Genomic DNA, 12492 nt, shown 5'->3' with positions numbered 1-12492 from the left:
TGTGGCACACAGATGATCCATCCTCACTTGCTGAAAGTGAAGAGGACTCGAAGATTTGCTGATGAACATCAAAGATTACAGCCTTCAGTATGGATTGTAACTCAATATAAAGAAAACCAAAATCCTCACAAGTAGCCCAAGAGGTAACATACATGGAGAAAATATTGAAGTTGTCAAGGATTTTGTCTTGCTTGGATCCACCATCAATGTTCATGGAAACAGCTGTCAAGAGATCCGTTAAATTAGGCAAATCTGCTGCACAAGACCTCTTTAAAGTATTAAAAAGCAAAGCTGGTACTTTGAGGACTAAGGTGTGCCTGGCCCAAGTCATGGCATTTTCAATTGCATCATGGACTGCCAAAAGAAGAAACAAATCTGTCTGGGAAGAAATGCATCAAGAATACTCTTTAGAAGTATGGACAAAGTAGAGACTTAAAATCCACCTGCAAGACAGTTGGACAGGTCTCCTAGAGGGACCACATGGCGGGGTGAGGGGGTGGGGGAGGGTAATTGAGGCTGTGATATAGTACCGATGAAACATATAACTATCCTCTGGTTCTTTAATATTTCCTCCCCTACCATAAAGGCTTATGTTTCAGCTCATTAAGACTGTTAGACCTACGTATGTTCATGTGTACAAATAAGATCATTAGATGCAGGAATGCCAGGATAGATGACCCTTCAGAAACAGCAATGGGAGTATTGATTCCCTGAGGATACAGGAAGACAGGGAGGGGGAAGGAGAGGAAGGGGGAGCTGATAGCAATGATGACTGTATCACTGAAGGGGAGCAAACAACAGAATTGCAGGTGAAATGGATATATTAGATGGGGTAAGATATGGATATATATATATATTTGATAGATAGATAGCAAAACAACAAGGGTTCCTCTTGGGTGGGGGAGAGAGGGGATAAAGGAGACCTGATATCAAAGAGTTCAATAAGAAGAAAAATGTTTGGAAACTGAATGTAGTAGCAATTGTACAATTGTCCTTGATCTATTTGAATTATGGAATGTCATGGCATCTATCAAAGCTCCCGATAAAATGCTGAATAAAATTTTTTAAAAGAATGCTCCTTAGAAGCAAGGATGGAAAGACTTTGTCTTACATACTTTGGACATATATCAGGAGAGACCAGTCCCTGGAGAAGGACAGCATGTTGGTAAAGCAGGGGGTCAGGGAAAAGGAGGAAGGCTCTCGACATGATGGGTTGACACGTGGCTGCACCAATGCTCTCAGTGCTGGGAACAATTAGAAGGCTAGTGCAGGACTGTGCAATGCACAGTTGTGCATAGAGTCACTCTGGGTCGGAGCCAACTTGATGGCACGCGACAGCAACAAATATAAGGTCAGAGCCTGGCTCAGAACTGACCCGATGTCACCTAACAAGGACAACTCTCAAACGTGACTTTGCTGCAAATCCACCTGTAGCAGATTTAAGGAACAGAAATACTCCGTTGGACTTAAGGCTGAAAAGCGCTATTGTGAGAATAAGCAAATGGCTGCTATTCCAAAGCTATGGAATTGGTAGTCATTCAAGTCTCTTCCTTTGGGGGTGCCCGAGTATGGTGGCCCGGGACTGCCATATGTTTACTATTTTCCTGCTCTCTTTGCTCATCTCTGGCATGCGCTGGTCTAGCAGGCATGGTTCTGCCTTTGTGAATGAGCATTATTGAAGATGTTGTCCTATCCCCAGCCTTTACTGATTATGTAAATAGTGTCCAGTCACTTAAGCTTTTAATCTGTGCAAGTCAACAATTCACGTACCGTGGTCTAAAAAGCTGGCCTCTATATGTGTACATGTATAAGTTTCTTCTCTCAACAATGCTCTAAATTCTATACCCCTGGATAAACTACTGATACCAGTAGTTTACTGGTATTTCCATCAATGAAATTACCTTTTGGCCCATGGAGATGATTTATGATGTGCCCTAATAAAATGATAATGCTGTCTCTAAAATGAGCCTGGGAGATATATATATATCTCACAGATATATGAGTGGATTTTGGCTCACACTCAATCCTAGGCCTAATCTAAGACCCATTAGTTCTTAAGACATGGCCCTACTCAATACTTGCCCTCCTGAAGAGGTCACTGAAGCTATGGGCATGATCTGTTTAGGTGCTGAAAAAATCAGATGGTGCTAGGCTATCAGAAAGAATAGTGCCTCAGATTTTAAAAGCTGGTCTCAAAACAAGCAGCCATCTAAATGAGGCATCAACTAAGTTCCCATGGAGAAGCACACCAGCCTGTGTGACCCGAGGATTATAAATATTAAAATCCAAATCTGGAGGAGAGAACAGTATCAAAGCTCAAATTCTGAACACCCAGTTTTCAGAATGCTATGGATGACAGTGGAAACCCAAAATACATTTGCAGGGCCTCCCCAAGAATTAGGCCAGAGATAGCCTTACTATCAGATAGAGAGCACTGTGCAGTTGATTATGGCTGATGCAGTTAGGTTAAAATGTAACACCTCGCCATTTGATCTATAGGGTCACCATGAGTCTGAATTGACACTATAGCAGTGAATGTGTGTGTGTGTGTGTTCTGTTGTTGTTTATGGTCCTTTTCAAATTTGTTCCAGTTTTCAAAGTTGTATGCTTTCTTTTCAATTGAGTTTTTTCTGCTTTATTTTGCCATTATTGTTGAGTGCTTTTAGTTGTTGTCTCTTGATTTCATCTCATATGTTTTTTCCTGCCTATGAAATTCAGGTAAATCTATAGCGTCAGTAACTGAATTAATAATTACCTAGGGACATGGCAGGGGAGAGTGTGAACTAACAACACGAAGTATAAGAAAGAAGAAAATGTTCTAAAATTGATTGTGGTGACAGCTGAACCACTCTTCTTAATGTGATTGAACTATTGAATTTTATGATATGTGAATTATATGCCAATAAAATGCTTTTTTTAAAAGAAACTCTTTCTGCACAAGATTTCTGTAAACCTGAAACTACTGTAAAACATAAAGTCTATTAAAAATGCACAAATAATAAAAAAAAAATGTTAAACTAAGGTACCTATCTAGCATACTTGTCATGGTCGTTACCTGCCTGCATTTTCAATGCTCCAGTTCTGGGCTTTCTGATACTTCAATTTAGCATATTAAGATTCAGGTCTTTCTAATGTTTGTAGGTACGGCCCTGGTGGTGTAGTGGTTTTGTGATGGGCTGCAATCCCCATCGTTGGCAGTTTGAAACCACCAGCAGCTCTGCAGGAGGAAGATTGGGCTTTCTACTCCTGTAAACAGTTATGGTCTCAGAAACACACAGAGGGTCGCTATGAGTCAGCATTGACTCGATGGTAGTGATGTTTTTTTGCTTTTGGTTTTGGTGTTGTAATGTGAGGAGAGACCGGTCCCTGGAGAATGACCGGTAAAGTAGAGGGGCAGTGGCAGAGAGAAAGGCCCTTAATGAAATGGATTGACTCGGTGCGGTAGTTACATCATCTGTTGTCAATTTGAGACTTGAGTGATGGGGTGGAGTTTAGCCTGTCAATCAGGTCACAGCTTGATGACCTCATTTGGAGGAGAGAACAGTATCAAGGAGATAAATGGCTCGCTGGAGGCGGGACACATGCTCACTCCCTGTAAGACATTCCTGACGACAAGCCACATGGAGCTGTGATGATGCAGCCAGAGCCCTGGTAACTGTTGGATCCACGAGGAGATCCCTGCCAGTGCTGAGATGCTTCTACAGCCACTGGATCCACAAGACTTTCCACCCGCTGGCCTGTGATCTTCCTGCATTTGGCATTATTGTATGGCTGTGTGAGTCTAAAGAGGAATTTATGGACTAGTATTGGACATATGGGCTAATATCGGGCTGATGGACTTGATCTGGACTGGGCTGGGATGTTTTCTCAATATACAATTGCTCTTATATATATACATCTCTTTCTTATACACATGAGTGTCTATGAATTTGTTCCTCTAGTCTACCCAGACTAACACACAGTGACTAAAACAACGGGCTCAGGCATAGAAACAATTGTGAGGGTGGCACAGGACCAGGTAGGGTTCTGTTCTGTTGTGCACAGGGTTGATATGAATTAGAACTGACTCAACGGCACCTGACAACAACAGTGTTAATTAGTATTGGGGGCGGATTGAGGGAGAACGATGAAGACTTCGACTCCGTAATAGTTCCAATCTTGGAAACTCAAAGGGGCAACCCTTCTATAAGGTGCTGTGAGTCAGAATCTACTCAATGGCAATTGAGTGAATTTTGTTGAAAAGTCACTTTAAGAATAAACCAAAGGGGAGAAAATACTTTTGCCAAATACATGGTCAAATATTTATTACTATAGGCCACATTTTATTGTGGGGGTTATAATCATCATGTCGATCATAATAATCAAGAATAATAATTATCATTCATCCTTTTTTTTTTTTCCACAACACAAAAGTGCCATACAACCTTTACTGGGAAGAGTCTCATGATAGCTCTGTGAGACAGGTAGTAAGCATTATCCTGAATTTACAGTTGGGGAAACAGATGCCCAGAGCACAAACTGGAGCAGCATACAGAGCCATGACTGGGCTGGGCTGTTCAGATAGAGGGCAGGACTCAGGGCTGAGGACCAGCAGTATCCTGAGGGGCCAGGTGCCTAACTTGGCCATTCTTCTTATAGGGCAGGCTGTCTACTCCATGTAAATAGTAAAAGAGGGCATTGTGGTGATTTTTCTGATACCATATTTATGTAAATGGTCATCTTGGGGGGTTGTTGTAGTAGTTAGGTTTTGTGTCAACTTGACTGGCCCAAGATTCTCAACGACTTGACCGTTAAAACCTAGTAATTCCCTATCATGTGATTAATACAATGTAATTACCACCATAACAGGATCTGCTTGAAGATTAGGATGGGAAGCAATATTCCCTCTCAGATCACAGCCCTGATGCAATCAATTGAAAGGTAATTTCCTCTGCTTCCAATATACAAGGACACTGTGGAAAAGCTTGCTTGCTCTTTCTGGGGTCTGGTAGCTGCATTTGACTCATCAATTTGATCTTTGTTTTGTGTTTTTGTGTTGGATTTGAGCCAATGGCCTGCTGTATTGCTGGCCCAGCCTGGTGGTTGTGAGCATCCTTCCATCTGATCTGCCGACCTTGGGGACATTCACCTTTGTAGCCACAAACCTGACCTGCTGACCTTGGATTTACTCACTTCTTTGGCCACCAACCTGTGATCTTCCTACTGATAAGCACATGAAGCTATGAGAGATGGGAGAAACCTTCAGCCCAACATCAGAGCCACTGGCTTAGAACCTGCCTGGACTTGGACTTGCCTGCTTCTACAACTGTGCGAGCATTTTCGTGGTACGTGTCTGTGTCTGTGATTCACCGGTTTTGCTTCTCTTGGGAGCCAGCCTGAGACAATGGATCAGAACCGCCTTCATTCCCAAGTGTCAACAAGGTCAGGAGGAGAAAAGCTAGAGATTTGGAAAGTGTCCCCCATTCACAGAAGATGTTGGAGATTTTCCAAGGTAACAATGAAATATGAGGTGTGGGGAGGGGCTTCTGGAAATCCCTGCCTGTCTACTTTTAACTTATCCATCCACTCCTCTACCCTTTTCCTCATCTACCCATCTATCCATCCATCCACCAATCTATCCACCCACTCATTCATCCTTTATCCATCTACCCATTCACCCATTGACTTATCCACCCACTCATCTATTCATTTATCTACCCACCATATAACTATCCATCCATCCAATATCCACCCATCGATCTATCCATCAATTCATCTATCTATTCATCCATATATCGAATCTATTGTTCCATCCCATACCCACCCATCCAGGCACCAAAGGAAACACAAAAACAATGAAGAAACAAAGGAAGAAACCAATCAACCATTCAGCTAACTTTTATTTGGCCAAGCTGTGACCTGGCCCAGTGCTGAAAATGGAGAGTCAGATATAATCTTGACTCAGAGGGGCTCCTAGCTCATGGGGGGTCCTGGGCTGTGGTTTCTAGGTTTCTGAGTTTTACCAGCAGCTATAAGGACAAAATCCGGAGACGCCATCACTTGGGTAGCTCCACACAATTGCAGAGGACCTCTACTATTTGTCTACTCCGGAAGTCCTCCCTTGTAAGCACAGATACTTCCAAGATACCTTTGGGCCAGTGGATGCACAGACACTCCTAAACTACCTGGCACATGGAGAGAGACACACAGATGTCCGAGCACACAGAAATTGATATAGGTAAGCATGTACATAGCCGACCAGAGGTGCTTGAAGGCACAAAGTCACACGACTACTCCAATACTCCCTAACATCTCCCTCTCTCACACACGTAAGCACACACAGAGAAATGCAAGCACAGACCTATCAGAACACCCACTGCCTCCCAGAGGAGGGCTTTCCAGACAGAGGGGTGCTGACAGGGCAGCAGTCAGCAGAGAGAGGCACATGCTCTCCAGCCTCCTCCACACTTCCTCTGTGCTGGTCTGGGTCTGACCCAGTGACCGCATGGTCCAAGAAACCCTGCTGGGGCTGGTGGCTGAGTCTCGAGGCCCCTCCCACTACTTCTCAACCTCCTGAGGCACACCAGGCTCTACTAAGGAGTAGAGCTCCCTGACCCACCTCTGCCTAGTGACAAGGCTCAAGTCCTGATGAGGATCGTACAGTGCCTACGTCATGCAGCCACATAAGGTCAGTGCCCTGCTCAGGAGGTTCAGGCTTCGCAGGCTGAGAGGGAAAAGGGTCTATGTCTTTCCTCATTAACACGAAGGTTTCTGTTCACATGGTCAAGCAACTCCAGAGCCTGGCTGCGTGAGACTCCGGGAGGGGTCCCCGTGCGCCGGACATCACTCCCAGCCTAACCCTCCTCCCTTCAAAGCAAGGGCAAGCGTGAAGAAGCTGGACCGGGGAATGAGACAGGCAGACTTAATATAAATAAAATATGCATATAAAAAATAGTCTCTTCGAAAATATTCTCTCTGATCCATGGCTCACTTCCAAAAGGATGAACGCTGCTGCTCGCTCTCTCTCACTCCCTCCCTCCCTCCCCAGCATCTCTCTCTCTCTCTCTCATATATATACACACACACACATACATATCTCCGCAATCCCAAACTGAACTTTTCTAATGGTGAGTTTGCATTGGGAAGGGCAAAAGTACTGCACAAAAAAAGTACTGGACATTTATTCTGGGAAAGAACTCCAAACTGGGACCAGCTTAGCTTTCCGGATATGTAGCAGCAAACAGCCAAAAATATAAATGTGTGTATCTCTCTATGTCTATGTCTATACAGGTATATATAAAGGGCGTCCGCTTTTGTCCTGGAACATCTAGTGCTACAAAGGATACTTGCAAAGCCGACTAGTCGAGATGTAGGCAGGAAGAGTCATTAGGGACAGTTCCACTTGGCTCCTTGTCTAGTGACAAGCAGACACGGGGGATCCCACAAGGAAAGCAAGCAGTCCACTTTGATTGCAGAAAAGGGATCCTGATGAGGTGAAAGAATCCTTTTTAATTAAATAAATTAATATTATTTCTATCAGAATAAACTGTTAAATATTACGACGCTGAGGTCCAGGGGTCCAGAGCTCCTGCTGTCCAGGGCAGTGTCTGGGGCGGGGTGGAGCAGCATGTGGGCGTGTCATGGAACAGTCCAGGACCCTGGAGAGGGTTTCCACAGGGGCCTGGGAGAAGCCGAGGAGAGGCGCCCTCCGCAGAGTAAAGACAGCCTCCGTGCTCCTGGGGTACCCTGTGAAGGTCTTGGAAGCGCCTGCCAGGGTGATTCCAGACTGAAGGCGACACGGTCCTCCCTGAAGTCGACCCTGCGGCTGGCGGCTGCAGGGAGTGTGGCGGGGCTTGGGATCACTTGCACGTGTACACCTCAGTGCGCTCGCTGCACGTGTTGCACTTGACATAGCAGCACCAGTGGAACTTACAGTTGCACTGCCACACACGGGCGTACTGGTGAGTGTTGTAGCCGCGGCCACAGCACATGAGGTCACACCCACTGGCCTGGAGGGCCGTCTTGTTGCAGGCGCGGCCCTGGGTGCCCACGCTCCCTGTTACTGGGTCCTCCTCGCAGTAGTTGGGTGATTTCTCAATGTACACCAGGTCTGTGTCCATGGGCTTGCGGTAAGACAGCGGCTTCTTGATTTTCAGGAAGGTGGGCCGCTTATTGCGGCTGGCTCGCACTGGCTCCACGTGCACGGCCTCGTTGTACTTGTCCTTGAGCACGTAGCCGAGCTCCCGGAAGTGTGGCAGTGTGGTCCAGCAGGTCTTGGTGGTGCAAGAGCCGGAGACGCCGTGGCACTTGCACTCCAGCTTCATGTTCTCTTCTAGGATCTGCAGGGGTGGCAGGGAAGAGCAAAGCACCCATCAGTGCGTGCGCGACAACCAAGTGCAGACTCCAGCCCGGCCCACGCCCTGTCCCACCGTGCCAGGCTTTGCTCTAGCCTCTCATTGGGGTGTAGGAAACTCAGCCCTGGATTCAACTCGCTCTCCCCTGTGGCCCTTGTGCTGTGCCTTCCACCTGAAACTCACCTGGCCCCTTGGGCTCACCCATCTGTCTTGGAGCTAAGATCAGCCAAGCCTAGTCCAGAATGCCTGAGTGGGTCTCCAATGAAATTTGGAGCAACCTTTCAGGACCAGGAGAATTTACTTTACAGCATTGACCGTCAGAATTTCTTGGCCAATAGGAGGGACACCCACCAACACTAGAGTGATATTCAAATGATGGGCTCACAGGGACCATTGGGCATTGACCTTGGAGAGTAGAAGTTGCCCACCAGAGTCAGCTGGCAGTCCTGCTGCATTCTGGATCATCAAAATCCCTGCTGGCATTGTCACACGGTCACATGCACAGTTTCAGCACACTGCTGCACTGGCAGTGCCCTCCTTCACAGGTTGGCACTTGCCCATTGGCCACAGTCTCCGCCACTCCCTACTACTGTCTCCTTTGCCTCCATTACTGGTATCTCAGAGGTCACCTGCTTCGATCGATTATGATCCCTCCTAGGCCCCTCTCCTAGGTGCCCTGCCAGCATAGTGGTTGCGCATTGGGCTGCTAACTGCAAGATGAGTATTCAAAACCACCAGCTGCTTCTTAGGAGAAAGACGGGATATTCTACTCCTGTAAAGACGGGCCCTTCTGCCCTTTCCTACAGGGTTGCTCTGAGTCAGCATCAACTCGATGGCAGTGAGTTTGTTTTTTTGGGGTTTCTATGCCCCTCTGGACATCTCCATCTGAGACTCATGGGTCTGATGAAACATTCCCTGATAGTTTCCCTTGATTCCCTTCTCTGAGCTCCCAACATCTCCTGTACTTCCATCTTCATAGAATAAGGGCCATTGATACTTATGACTTATGGTTGAAAGCAGAAATGCTGGACTTTGGGCTTACATATCAGATCAACCTGGGCAAGCTACCCTACCCCTCTGCATTTTACTTTTCTCCTATGCAGAACGGGGATAAGGGTGCTACCCAATTACCAGGGGAACTAACAAAGGTATTGCTATGGGGGTCCCAATTCATACATGCACAGGCTTATCCCAAACAAAATCAGGTTAGACATGGCTCTGCAATCAGGGATTGGACACGGACAAGCTCTCTTAGTGATTCATTTGTCTCAGTCTCATTAGGGTGTCTTCAAAAGTAAGCTTCTTTTTTGTGCCACGAGGAGGGAAATGATTTTGAGGTCAGAGCGCATATCAAATTTTTGAAAACACTCAAGTGGCTCTCTTGCCAAATCATGGAAGCCACGAGGATACAGGAATGCTGCCGCACATAAATCAATGGCTTTTGTAGGGACCAGGCTTTTTAAGGAAGGTCAGAAAGACGTCAAAGATGAGCCAAGAGAGAGAAGACTGTCCATGCTCACAAATGAAGCAACAGTGGCTGGAGTTCAGCAACTGATGGGAAAGCAGAGAATTAGCATGGATGGTATCATGGATGAAGATGGGGTCTCACATGGTTGGGCCTTTTCAATTTTACGTCAACACCTTGACATCAGCAAGCTCTCGGCTGGTTCTGTGGGTGCCAAGGGTGTTGTGGAAAGATCTTCTAACTCAAAAAGCGGAACCTCCTACCAGTCTTTTAAGTAAGATCAAAGATCATGAAGATGGTTTTACGGAGTACAGGATAACGAGGGATGTGTTTTGGATTTAGCCTTATGGCCCAGAGAGCACACGCTGGTCAAAGTAATGACGTCAAAGGGGACACCTGATCCAGTTCATGTCAGGGCAGAGAAGTCAGCTCAGAACCTGAAGGTGACTGTTTTTTTCAGAATTCCAAAAGGAGTAAATGGATAGATTTGCCTTAAAGACATATAACCGTTATGGAGACTTACCATGAATAAATTTTAAGAACACTGAAAATGCCAGCCATGATTACAAAACAGACCAGGAAAGTGGCGCCGATGAAGTGTAGCATCACGACAACATGCCTGCTCCTTCATTAGGGGAGCAAGGACCGTTCTGTGAGAAATACATTGGGAACCTTCACCCCATCCATCATACATCCCTGATCTTGCCCCTGCAGACTTGGTTTTGTTTCCAAGTCTCAAAGAGCATTAAAAAGGTGTAAAATTTGCATTATGCAACGGTGCTCAAACTTCCATTGTGACCCGATGTGAAGCGAAGAACACCGAATTCTTCGGGGAAGGGTGAGAAAACATCACCTTCAAATGTGTGGAAGAAAAAAAGTATCAAGAAACAGTACTTAGCATTTTGATATTTTGTTTGCTAAAGGTTTCTCTTATCGTAGCAAAGGTTCTTAACTTACCCTAGGTAGCACAACCCCCTGCACCAAAAAAAAAACAACCAGACAGGAGGGTCTGCTTCCATCAAGATCACAACCAAGACACCCTGTGGGGAAGTTCTAATCTACACCCACGGGGCCACTCTCAGTTGGAATCAACTTGGAGGAAAGTAACAGTAACAAAAATCATAAGCATACAATGTAATACTGCACATCAATAAAAATGAACAGCTAATACACACAAAGGGGAGAATGAATCCCTAAGATGGGGATGGGGTGTGAACATCTGGCCCACAGCCCACAAAATCCTCTATACCAGCTAACATCACATGCCTCATCAATGAGAAGCAATTCCAGTCATCACACGAGGGGCTGAGTTTATTAAATATAATATCCATGGTCCGTGAATATTATAAATATCCAAATGGTCCTTGGCAGACACAATGTTCCCCACCCCTGCTCTAAGAGAATATAAAGTGAAGTAAGTTACAGAGAACGGAGCATGTACTGTATGATGTTACTGATACGAAGTTCAAGAGCAGGCTAGGCTAATCTAGAGCTGTCGGAAGAGTGGTTGCCCTTGTGGGGGTAATTTCCAAGGGACCCTGCTGGGGAGATGGGAATGGCGCATGTTTTTTCATGGGCAGTGGCTGGACAGGTGTGTGTTGCTTTCTTGGGTGCCTCTGGGTCAGCGCCAGCTCATCACGACCGCGTCACACAGAATGTAACCCTACTCAGACTGCGCCTTCGTCGCTCCCTGCTGTCCTTGTGTTGGAGTCCCTGGTTGCAGCGACTGTGTGCAGCCCTCACTGAGTCTTCCTCTTCATCACTGAGCCTCTGCCAAGCATGGTGCCCATTTCCAAAGTCTGTGAGATGAAGTACTGCCATCCTCATTTCTAAGGAGCATTCGACCTGTCCACTGTCCAAGAAAGACTTGTTTGTTCTTTTGGTAGACCATGGTACTCTCAATATTCTTTGTCAACATCAAATGCGTCATCATTCTAGAATCTCCTGTATTCGTTGTCAAGTTTTCACGATGTCTATGAGAAAATTGAACCTACCAGTCAGCCCACCTTAGTTCTCAAAAAGGCATCTTTGCTCTTTAGCACTTTAAAAGAGGCACATCCCTATGAGCATTGATTGGGCATCCAAGTCAAATGAGATCCTTGACAGTTTCCATCTTAATTCTGTGTACCACGATGTTGTCTCTTGGCCGAGTAGGGAGAATTTTGGTTTTCTTTACAATGAGTTGTAATGCAAAATGAATTCTGCAGTCTTTGATCTTACTCAGCAAGCGTCTCTCAAGTCCTCTTCTCTTTGTCTAGCAAAGTTGTAACATCTGCATATCAAAGGTTGTTCATGAGCCTTCCTCCAATCCTGATACTCATCTTCCCTGCCACCCCCTGTATCATTAACCATGTGGCTCATGATACAGGAAGTAGCAGAAGAAGATGGAAGAAATACAGAGTCACTGTACCAAAAAGAATTGGTTGACATTCAGCCACTGCAAGAGGTAAATAGGAGCAACAACGAATGGAATTGAAGGAAGATACCCAAGCTGCACTCAAGGCATTAGCAAAAAACTAGGGTCCCAGAATTGATGGGATCCAAATTGAAATGTTTTTAAAAACTGATGTCGCCCTGGAACCACTTATCTATTTCTATTTCTTAGGAGACAGTTACCTGGCCAACCGACAGAAAAAGATCCATATTTGTATCCATTTCAAAGAAAGGTGGCCCAACAGAATGTGGAAATTATTA

General features: G+C 45.6%; 1 protein-coding gene across 1 annotated transcript in view; it reads right to left on the bottom strand.

The window, feature by feature from the left end:
• Nucleotides 1-7144: 7144 nt before the first annotated feature.
• The window catches only part of WNT7A (Wnt family member 7A), an 84572-nt gene continuing 79224 nt past the window's right edge, over nt 7145-12492 (bottom strand). The window contains exon 4 of the mRNA XM_004702367.2: nt 7145-8318. Coding sequence (XP_004702424.1) covers nt 7839-8318 — 480 coding nt within the window. The 3' untranslated portion in view covers nt 7145-7838. The remainder of the gene's footprint in view (nt 8319-12492) is intronic.

Source organism: Echinops telfairi, unplaced genomic scaffold (assembly GCF_000313985.2).
Source record: "Echinops telfairi isolate 266 unplaced genomic scaffold, ASM31398v2 ScPeMD7_31;HRSCAF=116, whole genome shotgun sequence".
NCBI lineage: Eukaryota > Metazoa > Chordata > Mammalia > Afrosoricida > Tenrecidae > Echinops > Echinops telfairi.
The sequence above is the reverse complement of the archived record's forward strand: the minus strand, read 5'-3'. Positions and strand labels throughout refer to the sequence as shown.